This window comes from Xenopus tropicalis, chromosome 3 (genome assembly GCF_000004195.4).
Source record: "Xenopus tropicalis strain Nigerian chromosome 3, UCB_Xtro_10.0, whole genome shotgun sequence".
Lineage (NCBI taxonomy): Eukaryota > Metazoa > Chordata > Amphibia > Anura > Pipidae > Xenopus > Xenopus tropicalis.
In genome coordinates, this window is record NC_030679.2 from 144,876,799 (window position 1) to 144,899,236 (window position 22,438).

General features: G+C 50.1%; 1 protein-coding gene and 1 non-coding gene across 2 annotated transcripts; one reads left to right on the top strand and one right to left on the bottom strand.

Moving 5' to 3' along the window:
* Positions 1–543: 543 nt before the first annotated feature.
* On the bottom strand, positions 544–625 carry trnal-aag. Its single transcript has one exon. It is a non-coding gene; the product is annotated as a tRNA-Leu (tRNA).
* Positions 626–18,098: 17,473 nt separating this feature from the next.
* LOC100492303 (E3 ubiquitin-protein ligase RNF152-like) lies at positions 18,099–22,344 on the top strand. The gene is made up of 2 exons (XM_012960247.3): positions 18,099–18,437; positions 21,773–22,344. Exons 1-2 carry the CDS (start codon positions 18,179–18,181, stop codon positions 21,793–21,795), a joined length of 282 nt encoding a protein of 93 aa, XP_012815701.1. The 5' UTR covers positions 18,099–18,178; the 3' UTR covers positions 21,796–22,344.
* The last annotated feature ends 94 nt before the right edge of the window (positions 22,345–22,438 follow it).

Sequence of the window (22,438 nt, forward strand, 5' to 3'; positions counted from 1 at the left end):
TCCGCAACCTGATCCATGACCCACTGACCCCCATTAAACAGGAAGCACTGTTGCTGCAAGCCGGAAGTGACATCATCAGAAGTGGGCGGGGCTAGAAAAAAACCATAAAGAAGTAATGTTTAAATTTCAGGTTTACAATTATAATCACCGGGGTGCCCAATAAGTTGTCTTTTTTTTTACTTTTCTTTATATAAAGGCATATTTTATGCTTCAAAACAACATTTCCAGTAATGGAAACCATTAGCTCACCTAGATTGCTTTTGGCTTCATATGGATACAGAATTTTCTGCATGAGTGAGTGCAAGTCAAGTCGAGGGCTCTGTTGACATAATCGCTGTCATTTGTTATCAAACATCTGATTGGCAGGTGTGAGGTACCACCCACAGTTCCTTCTAGCATTAGGACTGCAGGGCTTGTAACTCACACCAAACAATAAAGTTTTATTTTTTTAAACAGCTGTCTGACCGGTGACATTGCCATAAATATGCTACAAATTATTTTATGAACGTTGACTGTAAAAGACTTTTTGGTTTTACAAAATCTTGGCAGCGGTGGGATTCGAACCCACGCCCCCGAAGAGACTGGAGCCTTAATCCAGCGCCTTAGACCGCTCGGCCACGCTACCAATTTATAGGGAAATTGCAACGGACCTGTCTCCATAAAAGATTATATACACAGAGATGTAGCTATGTTCTGAGCACAATAAGCTGTACCCCCATACTGTACTGTCTAAGGGAAACACTATGGCACCTCCTACCCATATGTATAAATACAAATATACAGAGAAGGAATGTTCTGGGCACACAATAAGCTGTACCCCCATACTGTACTGTCTAAGGGAAACACTATGGCACCTCCTACCCATATGTATAAATACAAATATACAGAGAAGGAATGTTCTGGGCACACAATAAGCTGTACCCCCATACTGTACTGTCTAAGGGAAACACTATGGCACCTCCTACCCATATGTATAAATACAAATATACAGAGAAGGAATGTTCTGGGCACACAATAAGCTGTACCCCCATACTGTACTGTCTAAGGGAAACACTATGGCACCTCCTACCCATATGTATAAATACAAATATACAGAGAAGGAATGTTCTGGGCACACAATAAGCTGTACCCCCATACTGTACTGTCTAAGGGAAACACTATGGCACCTCCTACCCATATGTATAAATACAAATATACAGAGAAGGAATGTTCTGGGCACAAAATAAGCTGTACCCCCATACTGTAATGTCTAAGGGAAACACTATGGCACCTCCTACCCATATGTATAAATACAAATATACAGAGAAGGAATGTTCTGGGCACACAATAAGCTGTACCCCCATACTGTACTGTCTAATGGAAACACTATGGCACCTCCTACCCATATGTATAAATACAAATATACAGAGAAGGAATGTTCTGGGCACAAAATAAGCTGTACCCCCATACTGTAATGTCTAAGGGAATACAAATATACAGAGAAGGAATGTTCTGGGCACACAATAAGTTGTACCCCCATACTGTACTGTCTAAGGGAAACACTATGGCACCTCCTACCCATATGTATAAATACAAATATACAGAGAAGGAATGTTCTGGGCACACAATAAGTTGTACCCCCATACTGTACTGTCTAAGGGAAAGACTATGGCACCTCCTACCCATATGTATAAATACAAATATACAGAGAAGGAATGTTTCTGGGCACACAATAAGCTGTACCCCCATACTGTACTGTCTAAGGGAAACACTATGGCACCCCCTACCCATATGTATAAATACAAATATACAGAGAAGGAATGTTCTGGGCACACAATAAGCTGTACCCCCATACTGTACTGTCTAAGGGAAACACTATGGCACCCCCTACCCATATGTATAAATACAAATATACAGAGAAGGAATGTTCTGGGCACACAATAAGTTGTACCCCCATACTGTACTGTCTAAGGGAAACACTATGGCACCTCCTACCCATATGTATAAATACAAATATACAGAGAAGGAATGTTCTGGGCACACAATAAGCTGTACCCCCATACTGTACTGTCTAAGGGAAACACTATGGCACCTCCTACCCATATGTATAAATACAAATATACAGAGAAGGAATGTTCTGGGCACACAATAAGCTGTACCCCCATACTGTACTGTCTAAGGGAAACACTATGGCACCCCCTACCCATATGTATAAATACAAATATACAGAGAAGGAATGTTCTGGGCACACAATAAGTTGTACCCCCATACTGTACTGTCTAAGGGAAACACTATGGCACCCCCTACCCATATGTATAAATACAAATATACAGAGAAGGAATGTTCTGGGCACACAATAAGCTGTACCCCCATACTGTACTGTCTAAGGGAAACACTATGGCACCCCCTACCCATATGTATAAATACAAATATACAGAGAAGGAATGTTCTGGGCACACAATAAGTTGTACCCCCATACTGTACTGTCTAAGGGAAAGACTATGGCACCTCCTACCTCTACAGAGAAGGAATGTTTGCTGTTAACTATGAGTTAAGACAAAGATAAACTTCCAGTGATTGAGAGAGAGCGATGTGCAATGCTCTGATCACTGCAGGTTGCCGTAGTCTTTCCCAAGAAAGTTATTAGCAAGAGAACAAGAGGGACAGGTCAGGGAAGTAGAGAAAAACCATTGATACATATTTGCACCAGTGGATCGGCGCCGGGCAGAATGTGACCTGACCCTATGCAGTCTCAACACACAGTTACCTGGAACCGGGGCAAACACCGCCGTATCCATGTGTTACGGCTAGCAACGGGGTCAATGCAAAGGAATGTGGAATGAAAGTAACAGCACCTCAGGGCTATGTGCCCAAGGTTGGGCAGCTAATGTGGCCCTTTCTTCTCTAGGATCCTCAAAAAAAAAAAAAGATCTGTGCTTACCGTGTGTTCCTTCATGTCTCCAACCAGAAATCAGTACTCAGTGTTCCTATGAGTCACTTAAGCACTGTTCTGATTTCTCATGAACTGGGTCATAGTAAGTAGCATCCTGCCCCATACACTAACACCCGTGTGGGCTCCTGGGAGACAAAAGGATGGCAGGAGTCTGTGTGATCCCCACACTGACCAATTCCGATGCATGGAACCCCCTCCTGTCACTCACCTGCAGAGTATCCCTCCCTTACCCCTCTCCTGTCACTCACCTGCAGAGTATCCCTCCCTTACCCCTCTCCTGTCACTCACCTGCAGAGTATCCCTCCCTTACCCCTCTCCTGTCACTCACCTGCAGAGTATCCCCCTCCCTTACCCCTCTCCTGTCACTCACCTGCAGAGTATCCCTCCCTTACCCCTCTCCTGTCACTCACCTGCAGAGTATCCCTCCCTTACCCCTCTCCTGTCACTCACCTGCAGAGTATCCCTCCCTTACCCCTCTCCTGTCACTCACCTGCAGAGTATCCCTCCCTTACCCCTCTCCTGTCACTCACCTGCAGAGTATCCCTCCCTTACCCCTCTCCTGTCACTCACCTGCAGAGTATCCCTCCCTTACCCCTCTCCTGTCACTCACCTGCAGAGTATCCCTCCCTTACCCCTCTCCTGTCACTCACCTGCAGAGTATCCCTCCCTTACCCCTCTCCTGTCACTCACCTGCAGAGTATCCCTCCCTTACCCCTCTCCTGTCACTCACCTGCAGAGTATCCCTCCCTTACCCCTCTCCTGTCACTCACCTGCAGAGTATCCCTCCCTTACCCCTCTCCTGTCACTCACCTGCAGAGTATCCCTCCCTTACCCCTCTCCTGTCACTCACCTGCAGAGTATCCCTCCCTTACCCCTCTCCTGTCACTCACCCTGCAGAGTATCCCTCCCTTACCCCTCTCCTGTCCACTCACCTGCAGAGTATCCCTCCCTTACCCCTCTCCTGTCACTCACCTGCAGAGTATCTCTCCCTTACCCCTCTCCTGTCACTCACCTGCAGAGTATCCCTCCCTTACCCCTCTCCTGTCACTTACCTGCAGAGTATCCCTCCCTTACCCCTCTCCTGTCACTCACCTGCAGAGTATACCTCCCTTACCCCTCTCCTGTCACTTACCTGCAGAGTATCCCTCCCTTACCCCTCTCCTGTCACTCACCTGCAGAGTATCCCTCCCTTACCCCTCTCCTGTCACTCACCTGCAGAGTATCCCTCCCTTACCCCTCTCCTGTCACTCACCTGCAGAGTATCTCTCCCTTACCCCTCTCCTGTCACTCACCTGCAGAGTATCTCTCCCTTACCCCTCTCCTGTCACTCACCTGCAGAGTATCCCTCCCTTACCCCTCTCCTGTCACTCACCTGCAGAGTATCCCTCCCTTACCCTTCTCCTGTCACTCACCTGCAGAGTATCCCTCCCTTACCCCTCTCCTGTCACTCACCTGCAGAGTATCCCTCCCTAACCCCTTTCCTGTCACTCACCTGCAGAGTATCCCTCCCTTACCCCTCTCCTGTCACTCACCTGCAGAGTATCTCTCCCTTACCCCTCTCCTGTCACTCACCTGCAGAGTATCCCTCCCTTACCCCTCTCCTGTCACTCACCTGCAGAGTATCCCTCCCTTACCCCACTCCTGTCACTTAACTGCAGAGTATCTCTCCCTTACCCCTCTCCTGTCACTCACCTGCAGAGTATCCCTCCCTTACCCCTCTCCTGTCACTCACCTGCAGAGTATCCCTCCCTTACCCCTCTCCTGTCACTCACCTGCAGAATATCCCTCCCTTACCCCTCTCCTGTCACTCACCTGCAGAGTATCCCCCCCTTACCCCTCTCCTGTCACTCTCCTGCAGAGTATCCCTCCCTTACCCCTCTCCTGTCACTCACCTGCAGAGTATACCTCCCTTACCCCTCTCCTGTCACTCACCTGCAGAATATCCCTCCCTTACCCCTCTCCTGTCACTCACCTGCAGAGTATCCCCCCCTTACCCCTCTCCTGTCACTCACCTGCAGAGTATCCCTCCCTTACCCCTCTCCTGTCACTCACCTGCAGAGTATCCCCCCTTACCCCTCTCCTGTCACTCACCTGCAGAGTATCTCTCCCTTACCCCTCTCCTGTCACTCTCCTGCAGAGTATCCCTCCCTTACCCCTCTCCTGTCACTCACCTGCAGAGTATCCCTCCCTTACCCCTCTCCTGTCACTCACCTGCAGAGTATCCCTCCCTTACCCCTCTCCTGTCACTCTCCTGCAGAGTATCCCTCCCCTTACCCCTCTCCTGTCACTCACCTGCAGAATATCCCTCCCTTACCCCTCTCCTGTCACTCACCTGCAGAGTATCCCCCCCTTACCCCTCTCCTGTCACTCACCTGCAGAGTATCCCCCCCTTACCCCTCTCCTGTCACTCACCTGCAGAGTATCCCTCCCTTACCCCTCTCCTGTCACTCACCTGCAGAGTATCCCCCCCTTACCCCTCTCCTGTCACTCACCTGCAGAGTATCCCCCTCCCTTACCCCTCTCCTGTCACTCACCTGCAGAGTATCCCTCCCTTACCCCTCTCCTGTCACTCACCTACAGAGTATCCCCCCCCTTACCCCTCTCCTGTCACTCACCTGCAGAGTATCCCTCCCTTACCCCTCTCCTGTCACTCACCTGCAGAGTATCCCTCCCTTACCCCTCTCCTGTCACTCACCTGCAGAGTATCCCTCCCTTACCCCTCTCCTGTCACTCACCTGCAGAGTATCCCTCCCTTACCCCTCTCCTGTCACTCACCTGCAGAGTATCCCTCCGTTACCCCTCTCCTGTCACTCACCTGCAGAGTATCCCCCCCTTACCCCTCTCCTGTCACTCACCTGCAGAGTATCACTCCCTTACCCCTCTCCTGTCACTCACCTGCAGAGTATCCCTCCCTTACCCCTCTCCTGTCACTCACCTGCAGAGTATCCCCCCCTTACCCCTCTCCTGTCACTCACCTGCAGAGTATCCCTCCCTTACCCCTCTCCTGTCACTCACCTGCAGAGTATCCCTCCATTACCCCTCTCCTGTCACTCACCTGCAGAGTATCCCTCCCTTACCCCTCTCCTGTCACTCACCTGCAGAGTATCCCTCCCTTACCCCTCTCCTGTCACTCACCTGCAGAGTATCCCTCCCTTACCCCTCTCCTGTCACTCACCTGCAGAGTATCCCTCCCTTACCCCTCTCCTGTCACTCACCTGCAGAGTATCCCTCCATTACCCCTCTCCTGTCACTCACCTGCAGAGTATCCCTCCCTTACCCCTTTCCTGTCACTCACCTGCAGAGTATCCCCCCCTTACCCCTCTCCTGTCTCTCAGACACGTTAGTATATCAGTGAGTCAGTGACACGTATATCTACTGCATCAAATTTTCCATCTTTCAAAAGCATTACATAGGGGGAGGGGCTCTTACCAAATTCTCACGTCTAGCCCCACCTCTTTTGTTATTTAATCACAATTCCTAATATCCCTGCTCTATGTTATCCAACTTGCTAGGTTCTGGCGATCAGTGAGGGACTGGGAACATAACAGGAGATTTCTCTCACAGCTGCCCTCACTGCGGCCAGGCACAAACACGGAGCAGCGGGAAAACTGTGGCCCGGGAAGAGCCGTTCAACGGTTGGACGGTTGTGTACATGTGACTTGAACAGGCTGCAGCTATTGGCGGCTGAGACTGTACCATAACGTGGCTGCACTGCCAGGCGTGTTCTTCGTTGCCTAGCGACCAGTTGTACAGCGTCCGCGGTGGGTCAGAGAAGGGCGAAGCTACAGAAGCTGGGGAAAGTGACACTTGTGCAAATATTACGGCAGTATATTTTTTTATTAGCCTTTTTATTAGTTCTGTGAAACTCAGTAGCTTGATAAACAGTATTGAACACTCACATTGCATTCCTGACTTTGGTAACTTATTGTCTTGGAAAGAATCATATGAGAGTTATTTTCAGGTATCTGCCATAGCTAATAATGGGGCAGTTTCCACCCACTGCCATAGCTAATAATGGGGCAGTTTCCACCCACTGACATAGCTAATAATGGGGCAGTTTCCACCCACTGCCATAGCTAATAATGGGGGTAGTTTCCACCCACTGACATAGCTAATAATGGGGGCAGTTTCCACCCACTGACATAGCTAATAATGGGGCAGTTTCCACCCACTGCCATAGCTAATAATGGGGCAGTTTCCACCCACTGCCATAGCTAATAATGGGGCAGTTTCCACCCACTGCCATAGCTAATAATGGGGCAGTTTCCACCCACTGCCATAGCTAATAATGGGGCAGTTTCCACCCACTGCCATAGCTAATAATGGGGGCAGTTTCCACCCACTGACATAGCTAATAATGGGGGCAGTTTCCACCCACTGCCATAGCTAATAATGGGGCAGTTTCCACCCACTGCCATAGCTAATAATGGGGGCAGTTTCCACCCACTGCCATAGCTAATAATGGGGGCAGTTTCCACCCACTGCCATAGCTAATAATGGGGCAGTTTCCACCCACTGCCATAGCTAATAATGGGGCAGTTTCCACCCACTGCCATAGCTAATAATGGGGGCAGTTTCCACCCACTGCCATAGCTAATAATGGGGGCAGTTTCCACCCACTGACATAGCTAATAATGGGGCAGTTTCCGCCCACTGACATAGCTAATAATGGGGGTAGTTTCCACCCACTGACATAGCTAATAATGGGGGCAGTTTCCACCCACTGCCATAGCTAATAATGGGGCAGTTTCCGCCCACTGACATAGCTAATAATGGGGGTAGTTTCCACCCACTGACATAGCTAATAATGGGGGCAGTTTCCACCCACTGACATAGCTAATAATGGGGGCAGTTTCCACCCACTGCCATAGCTAATAATGGGGCAGTTTCCGCCCACTGACATAGCTAATAATGGGGGTAGTTTCCACCCACTGACATAGCTAATAATGGGGGCAGTTTCCACCCACTGACATAGCTAATAATGGGGGCAGTTTCCACCCACTGCCATAGCTAATAATGGGGCAGTTTCCACCCACTGCCATAGCTAATAATGGGGGCAGTTTCCACCCACTGCCATAGCTAATAATGGGGCAGTTTCCACCCACTGCCATAGCTAATAATGGGGCAGTTTCCGCCCACTGCCATAGCTAATAATGGGGCAGTTTCCACCCACTGACATAGCTAATAATGGGGGCAGTTTCCGCCCACTGCCATAGCTAATAATGGGGGTAGTTTCCACCCACTGACATAGCTAATAATGGAGGCAGTTTCCACCCACTGCCATAGCTAATAATGGGGGTAGTTTCCACCCACTGACATAGCTAATAATGGGGGCAGTTTCCGCCCACTGCCATAGCTAATAATGGAGGCAGTTTCCACCCACTGCCATAGCTAATAATGGGGCAGTTTCCACCCACTGCCATAGCTAATTATGGAGGCAGTTTCCACCCACTGCCATAGCTAATAATGGGGTAGTTTCCACCCACTGCCATAGCTAATAATGGGGGCAGTTTCCGCCCACTGCCATAGCTAATAATGGGGGCAGTTTCCACCCACTGCCATAGCTAATAACGGGGGCAGTTTCCACCCACTGCCATAGCTAATAATGGGGGCAGTTTCCACCCACTGCCATAGCTAATAATGGGGCAGTTTCCACCCACTGACATAGCTAATAATGGGGGCAGTTTCCGCCCACTGCCATAGCTAATAATGGGGGTAGTTTCCACCCACTGAAATAGCTAATAATGGAGGCAGTTTCCACCCACTGCCATAGCTAATAATGGGGGTAGTTTCCACCCACTGACATAGCTAATAATGGGGGCAGTTTCCGCCCACTGCCATAGCTAATAATGGGGGTAGTTTCCACCCACTGACATAGCTAATAATGGGGCAGTTTCCACCCACTGCCATAGCTAATAACGGGGGCAGTTTCCACCCACTGCCATAGCTAATAATGGGGCAGTTTCCACCCACTGCCATAGCTAATAACGGGGGCAGTTTCCACCCACTGCCATAGCTAATAACGGGGGCAGTTTCCACCCACTGACATAGCTAATAATGGGGCAGTTTCCACCCACTGCCATAGCTAATAACGGGGGCAGTTTCCACCCACTGACATAGCTAATAATGGGGCAGTTTCCACCCACTGCCATAGCTAATAATGGGGCAGTTTCTGCCCACTGCCATAGCTAATAATGGGGCAGTTTCCACCCACTGACATAGCTAATAATGGGGCAGTTTCCACCCACTGCCATAGCTAATAATGGGGGCAGTTTCCACCCACTGACATAGCTAATAATGGGGCAGTTTCCACCCACTGACATAGCTAATAATGGGGGCAGTTTCCGCCCACTGCCATAGCTAATAATGGGGGCAGTTTCCACCCACTGCCATAGCTAATAATGGGGTTAGTTTCCACCCACTGACATAGCTAATAATGGGGCAGTTTCCACCCACTGCCATAGCTAATAATGGGGGCAGTTTCCACCCACTGACATAGCTAATAATGGGGCAGTTTCCGCCCACTGCCATAGCTAATAATGGGGGCAGTTTCCACCCACTGACATAGCTAATAATGGGGGCAGTTTCCGCCCACTGCCATAGCTAATAATGGGGGCAGTTTCCACCCACTGCCATAGCTAATAATGGGGGCAGTTTCCACCCACTGCCATAACTAATAATGGGGGCAGTTTCCGCCCACTGCCATAGCTAATAATAAGGGCAGTTTCCGCCCACTGCCATAGCTAATAATGGGGCAGTTTCCGCCCACTGCCATAACTAATAATGGGGGTAGTTTCCACCCACTGACATAGCTAATAATGGGGCAGTTTCCGCCCACTGCCATAGCTAATAATAAGGGCAGTTTCCGCCCACTGACATAGCTAATAATGGGGGCAGTTTCCACCCACTGCCATAGCTAATAATGGGGCAGTTTCCGCCCACTGCCATAGCTAATAATGGGGCAGTTTCCGCCCACTGCCATAGCTAATAATGGGGCAGTTTCCGCCCACTGCCATAACTAATAATGGGGGTAGTTTCCACCCACTGACATAGCTAATAATGGGGCAGTTTCCGCCCACTGCCATAGCTAATAATAAGGGCAGTTTCCACCCACTGACATAGCTAATAATGGGGGCAGTTTCCACCCACTGACATAGCTAATAATGGGGCAGTTTTCGCCCACTGACATAGCTAATAATGGGGCAGTTTCCACCCACTACCATAGCTAATAATGGGGCAGTTTTCGCCCACTGACATAGCTAATAATGGGGCAGTTTCCGCCCACTGACATAGCTAATAATGGGGCAGTTTCCGCCCACTACCATAGCTAATAATGGGGCAGTTTCCACCCACTGCCATAGCTAATAATGGGGGCAGTTTCCGCCCACTGCCATAGCTAATAATGGGGCAGTTTCCACCCACTGCCATAGCTAATAATGGGGGTAGTTTCCGCCCACTGCCATAGCTAATAATGGGGCAGTTTCCGCCCACTGCCATAGCTAATAATGGGGGCAGTTTCCGCCCACTGCCATAGCTAATAATGGGGCAGTTTCCACCCACTGCCATAGCTAATAATGGGGGCAGTTTCCACCCACTGCCATAGCTAATAATGGGGCAGTTTCCGCCCACTGCCATAGCTAATAATGGGGCAGTTTCCGCCCACTGCCATAGCTAATAATGGGGCAGTTTCCGCCCACTGCCATAGCTAATAATGGGGGTAGTTTCCACCCACTGACATAGCTAATAATGGGGGTAGTTTCCACCCACTGACATAGCTAATAATGGGACAGTTTCCGCCCACTGACATAGCTAATAATGGGGCAGTTTCCGCCCACTGCCATAGCTAATAATGGGGCAGTTTCCGCCCACTGACATAGCTAATAATAAGGGCAGTTTCCGCCCACTGACATAGCTAATAATGGGGGCAGTTTCCACCCACTGCCATAGCTAATAATGGGGCAGTTTCGGCCCACTACCATAGCTAATAATGGGGCAGTTTCCACCCACTGCCATAGCTAATAATGGGGGCAGTTTCCGCCCACTGCCATAGCTAATAATGGGGCAGTTTCCACCCACTGCCATAGCTAATAATGGGGGTAGTTTCCGCCCACTGCCATAGCTAATAATGGGGCAGTTTCCGCCCACTGCCATAGCTAATAATGGGGGCAGTTTCCGCCCACTGCCATAGCTAATAATGGGGCAGTTTCCACCCACTGCCATAGCTAATAATGGGGGCAGTTTCCACCCACTGCCATAGCTAATAATGGGGCAGTTTCTGCCCACTGCCATAGCTAATAATGGGGCAGTTTCCGCCCACTGCCATAGCTAATAATGGGGCAGTTTCCGCCCACTGCCATAGCTAATAATGGGGGTAGTTTCCACCCACTGACATAGCTAATAATGGGACAGTTTCCGCCCACTGACATAGCTAATAATGGGGCAGTTTCCACCCACTGACACAGCTAATAATGGGGCAGTTTCCGCCCACTGCCATAGCTAATAATGGGGCAGTTTCCACCCACTGCCATAGCTAATAATGGGGGTAGTTTCCGCCCACTGCCATAGCTAATAATGGGGCAGTTTCCGCCCACTGCCATAGCTAATAATGGGGGCAGTTTCCGCCCACTGCCATAGCTAATAATGGGGCAGTTTCCACCCACTGCCATAGCTAATAATGGGGGCAGTTTCCACCCACTGCCATAGCTAATAATGGGGCAGTTTCCGCCCACTGCCATAGCTAATAATGGGGCAGTTTCCGCCCACTGCCATAGCTAATAATGGGGCAGTTTCCGCCCACTGCCATAGCTAATAATGGGGGTAGTTTCCACCCACTGACATAGCTAATAATGGGACAGTTTCCGCCCACTGACATAGCTAATAATGGGGCAGTTTCCACCCACTGACATAGCTAATAATGGGGCAGTTTCCGCCCACTGCCATAGCTAATAATGGGGGTAGTTTCCACCCACTGACATAGCTAATAATGGGACAGTTTCCGCCCACTGCCATAGCTAATAATGGGGCAGTTTCCGCCCACTGACTTAGCTAATAATGGGGGCAGTTTCCACCCACTGCCATAGCTAATAATGGGGCAGTTTTCGCCCACTGACATAGCTAATAATGGGGCAGTTTCCGCCCACTGACATAGCTAATAATGGGGCAGTTTCCGCTCCCACTACCATAGCTAATAATGGGGGTAGTTTCCACCCACTGCCATAGCTAATAATAAGGGCAGTTTCCGCCCACTGACATAGCTAATACTGGGGCAGTTTCCGCCCACTACCATAGCTAATAATGGGGGTAGTTTCCACCCACTGCCATAGCTAATAATAGGGGTAGTTTCCACCCACTGCCATAGCTAATAATGGGGGTAGTTTCCACCCACTGCCATAGCTAATAATGGGGGCAGTTTCCGCCCACTGCCATAGCTAATAATGGGGCAGTTTCCGCACACTGCCATAGCTAATAATGGGGGCAGTTTCCGCCCACTGCCATAGCTAATAATGGGGGCAGTTTCCGCCCACTGCCATAGCTAATAATGGGGGTAGTTTCCACCCACTGCCATAGCTAATAATGGGGGCAGTTTCCGCCCACTGCCATAGCTAATAATGGGGGCAGTTTCCGCCCACTGACATAGCTAATAATGGGGGCAGTTTCCGCCCACTGACATAGCTAATAATGGGGGCAGTTTCCACCCACTGCCATAGCTAATAATGGGGGCAGTTTCCGCCCACTGCCATAGCTAATAATGGGGGTAGTTTCCACCCACTGCCATAGCTAATAATGGGGGCAGTTTCCGCCCACTGCCATAGCTAATAATGGGGGCAGTTTCCGCCCACTGCCATAGCTAATAATGGGGGCAGTTTCCACCCACTGCCATAGATAATAATGGGGGCAGTTTCCACCAGTGGTGTAACTTGGTCGCGCCAGGCCCCCCTGTTGAAAAATATTTTGAGAGGGCCAGGGCTGTTTCTGGCAATTGCCATAGCTAATAATGGGGCAGTTTTTTAGTGGCTGCCATAGGTAAGGGAAGTTTCCGGTGACTGCCATATCTAATAATGGTGGCTGTTTCAGGCAGTTTTATGAGGCTGTCAGGCAGGGCCATATTTATATATGACTGTGACTAGGGGATAAGCTTTGGGGGGGGTGGCCCTCTGGCGCCTATATAATCGATACATTTTAAAAAAAATAAAAAACCTTTCCGGCAATAGAGGAAGCAGACCCTGTGGTTGCAGAGAAACCTGGACCGCGGGGTCTGCTTCCTCCATTTTAAATACAAATTCCCGCTCCATGCTGGCTCTGAGGTAGGAGAGCGGGTGAGGCTTGCCATTTATCTGTGAGTGTGCGGGGGGCATCAGGGCAGAGAGGCTACTCTGGGCTGGGCCCATTTGAAAGTGTTTTTTGCGGGGGGGGGGGCCCGGAGCAGAGTAGTTACACCACTGACTGGCGCCATCTTGGACTTCCTTTGGCACGAGGAGACCATTAACCAGGCACCCCAGGAATATTCCAGCTAACACTGCTGGTCCATACCAAGTATTGTGAGACTCTGAACCTTTCATTCTGCTGCAGTCAGCCATTAGTCTATTCTACAGAACGGGGCTATCAGGGTTCAGAAGCACTTGGGACTCACTAAGAACTGTCTGTTTACTGTTTACTGTTATTTTGTTTGTTTTTTAAAATAGCTGTGATTGCATTTTGTTGGTGTTTTGTAATTACAGCCCCCTATCAGGGCAGGCATTGGATGATGGTCACGTGCTAATTGCCCTGGGCCTTATCTGAAAAGTCATCGTTGGCACGGGCTCTTCGCATTCCGCTTATCGATTAGAAAGCAATTAGTAAAGTGAATTTCCTGATAAATAAAATGAGGCCAGACTCATGTCTCAGTGGGGTTAAAGGGTAACTCTACCCAAACACAGCTTCTGAACTAAAATGTGTTAAAGAGCCCCACACAGCACAGAAACCCCTAATAGCCCTATCCCTGTAATCTGTTCCTTCAAACAGTAGGAATAAATACCATTTTGTATGCTGAAATCCAGCTGCAAAACTGTTCTTCTCTTTCTGCATCATTTGTAATCCTGGCAGGGGAGGGGGGACTAAAACATTGATGTTACAAATTGTAACAACTTCCCCACAGCTTACAGACAGCATGCAGGATCTACATAACCCACAATGCATTGCACTGGGATGTTCCTTTCCTTATTGACATCACGTATGCAGCAGGGGATTGTGGGATTGGGAGGAGGCAGGCTGAAGGCAGGCTGAGGGCAGGCGACTACTGTACTCTACGATATTTTTCAATTGATGTGTATTGCAAAGTTGCTTGAAGTTATGTTTACTTTTCAATAAGCTTAAGTTGTGTTTGGGTGGAGTTCCCCTTTAAGTCTCAGGGTACAGCACTGGGCATGCATACAGTTTTAGGGGGGTGCACTGGCAGATCGCAATCATAGAACTCCATGTTGCTAAGTTAGCAGAAAGAAAAATTGATTTGCAGCTGGATTTCAGCATATAAAAATGGCATTTATTCCTACTGTTTGAAGGAACAGATTCCAGGGATAGGGATGTTAGAGGTTTCTGTGTGTGTGTGGGGGGGGGCTCTTTAACACATTTTGGTTTGGTCAGAGTTCCCCCTTAAGGATTTGGGTTCAGTCAGAATTAGACTGGGCGGCCCAGATCTGATCCCCCCCCCCAGGGTGCTCTCGCGATCTCCCTTCCCCTATGCGCCGCAGGTAAGTTTTCTTTAGGAGCAACTGGGGGAGAGGGTGGGAGGGTATTGGGGGCCTCTGCGGAGGGGGGTGTGAAGGCTGCGGGGCCACAGTGCGCCCTGCACCCCCCAGTCCGACCCTGGGTTCAGTTTGGTTGGCAATGCCCATGGTTGGCCGTGGCGCAGAATATGTGGGGGGCCTTGAGTCCTGAAGGACCCCACTGCCACTGAGGGGACCTACAAGTCACAGCTGCTCTGGGTCACCGCTTCATACAGCCGCATAAATGGTGGGGGCCCCTGAAAGTTCCTCTGCAGGGGGGGCAACAAACTCTAGTTACACCACTGCTGGTTGGATCAGTTCCCAGCCCCCCTGATATTCACCAAGCCACCTAATGTGTGGGTGTTTCCCACTAACGTGTGTGTTTCTCACCTCCCCGTGTCTCCGCACTAATGCCCATTCGGTATCGATGGAACAAACCCAACCTGGATTCCTCGCTGCGGGGCTGAAGATGAATTCAATCTGGAAAAAAGAATGTAGATGGTTTACTTGTGCCCGTAAAGCTCATTCATAAACAGGGATTACGATTATTTACTATTACTCACACAGGATTAGCTCTTAATAAGCTCAATAAAAGCCTTTCCCTTGAATTTCTTGCACAAATCAGAACAATACAGGCAAACAGATCCGGGAAGAGGAGGTGCTTATTTTATTAGATAATGTATTGGCAATGGGCTCTTACCAGTTACTGAGAATACGGCACGGCGCCGGCTGTACCCACAATGCCCAGGCACTTCCCTGGGCAGGGGCGGGCCGACGTGACCGGGTGCCCTAGGCAACCCGGTTGGCTAACTCGCCCCATCACCGCTACATCGCACCCCCCCGCCGTGTGTTTTAAAGTGCATGCGCAGTTCGAGCAGGGGGGGCGTGGCGCGATGCGCAATATGAAGCGCCGCAACGCGAACTGTACTAGGGGTAGGCAGGAGAGGCTGCTGCCTGGCGCCCCCCAATCGTTGCCCCCTAGGCAGCTGCCTCTTCTGCCTACCCCTAGTTCCGGCCCTGTCCCTGGGATTTTATGCCGCCAACAAGTCCAGAACAATGCAAACAGGGCAAATATATTCATTGTAATGGGGTCTGGAGAGACGTAAAGTGGCCACACCCACCCCAGCCCTGGGCCTGATCCGCCATTAGACTTATAATAATATATTTGGGCTAAACATTAACCCTATCTGTAACAATGGCCCCTTTATTGGAGCTCCCCTATAGATCCTCTCAGGTCCCTGTCTGGGTTTCATTGAGGGGTGGGCGTGTCCTAACGGTCCCTGCCAGAAGCACAGTAGAAGGGGGAGAGCCAATCAAAGCCCTGCACTCACACAAGCACAGACAGGCTTCAGTTCCCTATCAGGTCAGCCTAGCTGCTGATTGGTTCCTATCCTACAGTGCAGTGTGCTGAGTGCCATTTTTGTACGAGATGTTGTGTTCACCCGAATGCTATTTGGAACATGATAAATGAAATAATAAACCTCATAATTAGTTCTTAACTCCACAAACGAGTCACTTTGTTAATAAGAAAAGGAAAGTGCGGCTCCAGAGTACCGGGTGCAACTGCTGCAATCACTGCCCCGTCCTCTGCCCCAGGCGCCTCCCCCACAGGAACAGCCCCCGCACGGAATGTCAGCAGCCAAAATTCTTTCTATCTATAGAAGGTATGAGCCCCACAGTATGTGATCCCACCCACTGTAATGTCTTCTCATCATATACACCTGCAACCTGACAGCCCCCTCTGTATCCCATCATTCCTTATATCCCTCTCCTGCAGAGTATCCCCCCCTTACCCCCCTCCTGTCACTCACCTGCAGAGTATCCCCCCCTTACCCCCCTCCTGTCACTCACCTGCAGAGTATCCCTCCCTTACCCCTCTCCTGTCACTCCCCTGCAGAGTATCCCCCCTTACCCCCTCCTGTCACTCACCTGCAGAGTATCCCCCCCTTACCCCCCTCCTGTCACTCACCTGCAGAGTATCCCTCCCTTACCCCTCTCCTGTCACTCACCTGCAGAGTATCCCTCCCTTACCCCTCTCCTGTCACTCACCTGCAGAGTATCCCTCCCTTACCCCTCTCCTGTCACTCACCTGCAGAGTATCCCTCCCTTACCCCTCTCCTGTCACTCACCTGCAGAGTATCCCTCCCTTACCCCTCTCCTGTCACTCACCTGCAGAGTATCCCTCCCTTACCCCTCTCCTGTCACTCACCTGCAGAGTATCCCTCCCTTACCCCTCTCCTGTCACTCACCTGCAGAGTATCCCTCCCTTACCCCTCTCCTGTCACTCACCTGCAGAGTATCCCTCCCTTACCCCTCTCCTGTCACTCACCTGCAGAGTATCCCTCCCTTACCCCTCTCCTGTCACTCACCTGCAGAGTATCCCCCCCTTACCCCTCTCCTGTCACTCACCTGCAGAGTATCCCTCCCTTACCCCTCTCCTGTCACTCACCTGCAGAGTATCCCCCCCTTACCCCCCTCCTGTCACTCACCTGCAGAGTATCCCTCCCTTACCCCTCTCCTGTCACTCACCTGCAGAGTATCCCTCCCTTACCCCTCTCCTGTCACTCACCTGCAGAGTATCCCCCCTTACCCCTCTCCTGTCACTCACCTGCAGAGTATCCCTCCCTTACCCCTCTCCTGTCACTCCCCTGCAGAGTATCCCTCCCTTACCCCTCTCCTGTCACTCACCTGCAGAGTATCCCTCCCTTACCCCTCTCCTGTCACTCACCTGCAGAGTATCCCTCCCTTACCCCTCTCCTGTCACTCACCTGCAGAGTATCCCTCCCTTACCCCTCTCCTGTCACTCACCTGCAGAGTATCCCTCCCTTACCCCTCTCCTGTCACTCACCTGCAGAGTATCCCTCCCTTACCCCTCTCCTGTCACTCACCTGCAGAGTATCCCTCCCTTACCCCTCTCCTGTCACTCACCTGCAGAGTATCCCTCCCTTACCCCTCTCCTGTCACTCACCTGCAGAGTATCCCTCCCTTACCCCTCTCCTGTCACTCACCTGCAGAGTATCCCTCCCTTACCCCTCTCCTGTCACTCACCTGCAGAGTATCCCCCCTTACCCCTCTCCTGTCACTCACCTGCAGAGTATCCCTCCCTTACCCCTCTCCTGTCACTCACCTGCAGAGTATCCCTCCCTTACCCCTCTCCTGTCACTCACCTGCAGAGTATCCCTCCCTTACCCCTCTCCTGTCACTCACCTGCAGAGTATCCCTCCCTTACCCCTCTCCTGTCACTCACCTGCAGACTATCTCTCCCATTTAGCCTATTAGCAGGGCAGTGAGTCAGTAACACTTTAATATTCCTAATAATTTTCCTTATCTTAAGGGCGGAGCTTGGCCAGAATGCTGACAAATGTCTGTGCCTGCTGATTGGTTATTACAGTATCCGGTTCCAGGGAAGTCACACCCAGGGCATTATATGAGCAGACGGGCAGCTTGTGGGGATCAGTGAGAGATAAAGTAGAAGAGACTCGGCGGAAGGCTGCCCGGCACAAACATGGAGGAGTGCGGAATCTGCTGCTATGAGTACGGCCCGGGCCGGGAGCCGCAACCGCTGGATGGCTGTGTGCATGTTATCTGCACCCTCTGCCTCATGGAACTGGTGGGCAAGCGGGGTGCCATCATGTGCCCCTACTGCCGAGCGTTCTCTGCGTTGCCTAGCGACCACTTGTACGGCGTCTGCGGTGGGTCAAAGAAAGGGCGGAGCCACAGGAGCTGGCTAAAGAGGCTGTTCCACTCCACAAAGCGTCACCAAGGTAACGGAGAGCCGCTAAATGCGTAGGCGGGGGGGGGGGGCTGGGGTCTGTCAGTGCTGCCCATTGGTTGGCAAATAAGTCATTCTTTTGGTCTCTTTGTTTGTTTATGAGACTTGTATGGCAGCTCCATAATACGCAGATACATATGGCAGCTCCATAATAAGCAGATACATATGGCAGCTCCATAATAAGCAGATACATATGGCAGCTCCATAATAAGCAGATACATATGGCAGCTCCATAATAAGCAGATACATATGGCAGCTCCATAATAAGCAGATACATATGGCAGCTCCATAATAAGCAGATACATATGGCAGCTCCATTATAAGCAGATACATATGGCAGCTCCATAATAAGCAGATACATATGGATCTCTGTGGGCAATGTCCCATGCCTGTATATTGCATTATGGGCATTTCCACTTTCCCTGTGTACAGAGTTCGCATTATCCTTGAATCATTCTCCAGAATTTGTTGGAAGAGCTTATATTGGGCTAGAGTTGTGTGACTGTCACCCTAGCTGACAGTTACATGCAACTGCCATTGCAGGAATTTTAGGGCTTTTTGTTATACATTTGCCCTATGGGCCAGATTTAACTTCTCAACTGGCCCTTACCCAGTGATCCCCAACCAGTGGCTCAAGGGCGACATGTTGCTCCCCAACCCCTTGGATGTTGCTCTCAGTGCCCCCAAACCAGGGAGTTATTTTTGAATCTCTGACTTGGGGGCAAGTTTTGGTTGAATAAAAACAAGATTTCCTACCAAATAAAGCCCCTGTAAGCTGATAGGGTGCATAGAGGCCCCTAATAGCCAATCACAGCCCTTATTTGGCTCCTCCATGAACTTTTATGGTGCTTGTGTTGCTCCCCAAGTCTTTTTACATGTGACTGTGGCTCCCGAGTATAAAGGTTGGGGACCCCTGCCCTTACCTGTGCCTCTAGGGCCACATTGTATAAATGGATGCTCAGGCCATGATGTGGCCCTCGGAGACGCTATATGACTCCACCCAGGGGCTACCAAGGCCCCCATACTGCTTAGTACGTTTCCAACAACCCACGTAATGGTTAGCCTTATATTAATATTATAACTTTATCAATTTGTCATTCAACTTAGTTTGAGTTCAGTGGGTTTGTTTCCGTGGTTGCTGGACTTTTTCACTTCAAGTCCCCCCCCTTGGAACATATGTTCAGGGCCCCTTTAGCTCGTAACAAGGTGCCCAATGTAGGTAAACATTTACCCCAAATCTCACCCTAACTGCACTTCCAACTGGGCTTCCAGGGGTATCTGGAAAAGATACCCCTGGAGCCCTTCAGGCTGAACCTGAAGGGCAATTAGGGTGTAAGGGAAGACCCTTTAGGTTGAGCCCCTTCTGCCACTGCTCCCCCCCCATGAAGGGCAATTAGGGTGTAAGGGAAGACCCTTCAGGTTGAGCCCCTTCTGCCACTGCTCCCCCCCATGAAGGGCAATTAGGGTGTAAGGGAAGACCCTTCAGGTTGAGCCCCTTCTGCCACTGCTCCCCCCCATGAAGGGCAATTAGGGTGTAAGGGAAGACCCTTCAGGTTGAGCCCCTTCTGCCACTGCTCCCCCCCCCCATGAAGGGCAATTAGGGTGTAAGGGAAGACCCTTCAGGTTGAGCCCCTTCTGCCACTGCTCCCCCCCCATGAAGGGCAATTAGGGTGTAAGGGAAGACCCTTCAGGTTGAGCCCCTTCTGCCACTGCTCCCCCCCATGAAGGGCAATTAGGGTGTAAGGGAAGACCCTTCAGGTTGAGCCCCTTCTGCCACTGCTCCCCCCCCATGAAGGGCAATTAGGGTGTAAGGGAAGACCCTTCAGGTTGAGCCCCTTCTGCCACTGCTCCCCCCCATGAAGGGCAATTAGGGTGTAAGGGAAGACCCTTCAGGCTGAGCCCCTTCTGCCACTGCTCTCCCCCCCATTAAGGGCAATTAGGGTGTAAGGGAAGACCCTTCAGGTTGAGCCCCTTCTGCCACTGCTCCCCCCCCATGAAGGGCAATTAGGGTGTAAGGGAAGACCCTTCAGGTTGAGCCCCTTCTGCCACTGCTCCCCCCATGGTTCCAGTCCCCAGTTTAGGAACAACTGCTTAAGGTCTGTTTTTCCTTTTAAATCCAGTATGGCTTCTCCGGGTGGTGGTTGAATAATTACAAACAATGGGAAACGTGACTGTTATCAGATAATAATGTGAATTAGAACTGGTTCCCCCAGATTCCATGAAAAGCAACAACCTAAATCCCCAACCCGTGACTTGGTGGCAACATGTTGCTCCCCAACCCCTTGGATGTTGCTCTCAGTACCCCCAAACCAGGGAGTTATTTTTGAATTCCTGACTTGGGGGCAAGTTTTGGTTGAATAAAAACAAGATTTCCTACCAAATAAAGCCCCCTGTAAGCTGATAGGGTGCATAGAGGCTGCCTAATAGCCAATCACAGCCCTTATTTGGCTCCTCCATGAACTTTTATGGTGCTTGTGTTGCTCCCCAAGTCTTTTTACATTTGACAGTGGCCAACGAGTAAGAAAGGTTGGGGATCCCTGGTCTAGAATGAAAGGGGCCATTTCTAAATGACTCTTAAGGTTCCCATACACGGGCCGGTAGTAGCTTCCGATATGGGTCCCTTGGACAGATTTGGCAGCTTATTGGCCCATGTAGGGGCAGAACCGAGGGGCCTGGCCGACCGATATCTGGCCTGAAATTGGCCAGATATCGATTGGGCAGGTTAGAAAATCCAGTCGGATCGGGGACCGCATCGGCTCATTGATGCGGTCTTTGAACCGACCGCCCCATTTCCGCGTGTAGAATTCGATCGTTTGGCCCCAGGGCCAAACGATCGAATTCGTCTACATGCCTCCCTGATATCGGCCACCCGTAGGTGGGGATATCGGGTGAAGATCCGCTCGCTTGGTGATCTGCCCGTGTATGGCCAGCTTTACCCTTTGATAAAATATCTTGTGTTGGTTGTGGAGGAGATTTCTGGATTATGGTGACAGGTTTTGGGGTCTAACATGATGTCACCAATCCCCTGTGATAAATAAGATGATTGACCTTGCCACGTGAGTCTATTGTTCTTGGTCTATTGAGTCAGTATCTTGGATCCGAGCCACAAATCAGGCCAAACCTGCTGTGGTTATGGCAGACAGGAAGTTGAGTCACCCCAATACCAGGAAATGCGCTCCCTCATACAAACAATGGGCTTATGTGCAGGATAAAAGCACCTTGTTTCTGTGCCCCCCTCCCCGCCCCCGCAGTGGTATCACCCACACCGCGAGTTACATAAGACTCGTTCTTGGATCCCAATAACAGAACTGTTTCTCTTCTATTTAGGGAGCAGAGTCAAGGAGACCTGATGAATCCAACTGCAATAAGTTCATTCTTCACACGAGTTTTCAGGAAGAAGACGAAGAAGAGAGTCCATGATGCCTGGGCTGTTGCAATGGTAGACTTGAAACTGTGCCGCCATTTTGGATTTGGTTTGGTTTAGCGGCTTCCTGCCCACACAAGGAATCCCAGTACCAAGGACTTATATTGCTTGCTGGCGTCTCAGGAATATTCCAGAAACCTCTGCTGGTCTCGGCAACGTATTCACAGACTTTTACCTGTTCATTCTGTCAAGGTGGCGATTTATTTACGTTAGAATGTTTTCTACACAACAGTGCAATTATGATACAACAACAGCCGTGACTCACCAAGTACTGTTTATGCGTGTTAATTGTTTGTTTCCTATATAGCGGTAATTATTATTATTATATTATCTTTTTTTTTTTTAAATATCAGAGTTAAATATTTTGCAATTACATTGCCCAATCAGGGCAGGCCTTGGGTATTGGTCATATGAACTATTTATTATATTATATATAATAGTGTGATTAAATGTAGCTTTCTATAAGACTGTATATCATGGTAATTGCTTTGGAATTTGACTTTTAATGGTTGCAATGCATTGTGGAGACTTTCACAGGAATAATGCCGCCATATTCGCAGTTAAGTTGG

Excerpts from the sequence above, each read along its gene's own strand:
- LOC100492303 (XM_012960247.3), top strand. The coding sequence starts at position 18,179 with ATGGAGGAGTGCGGAATCTGCTGCTATGAGTACGGCCCGGGCCGGGAG. Across the intron at positions 18,438-21,772 it reads CTCCACAAAGCGTCACCAAG|GGAGCAGAGTCAAGGAGACC; the intron begins GTAACGGAGAGC and ends TCTTCTATTTAG.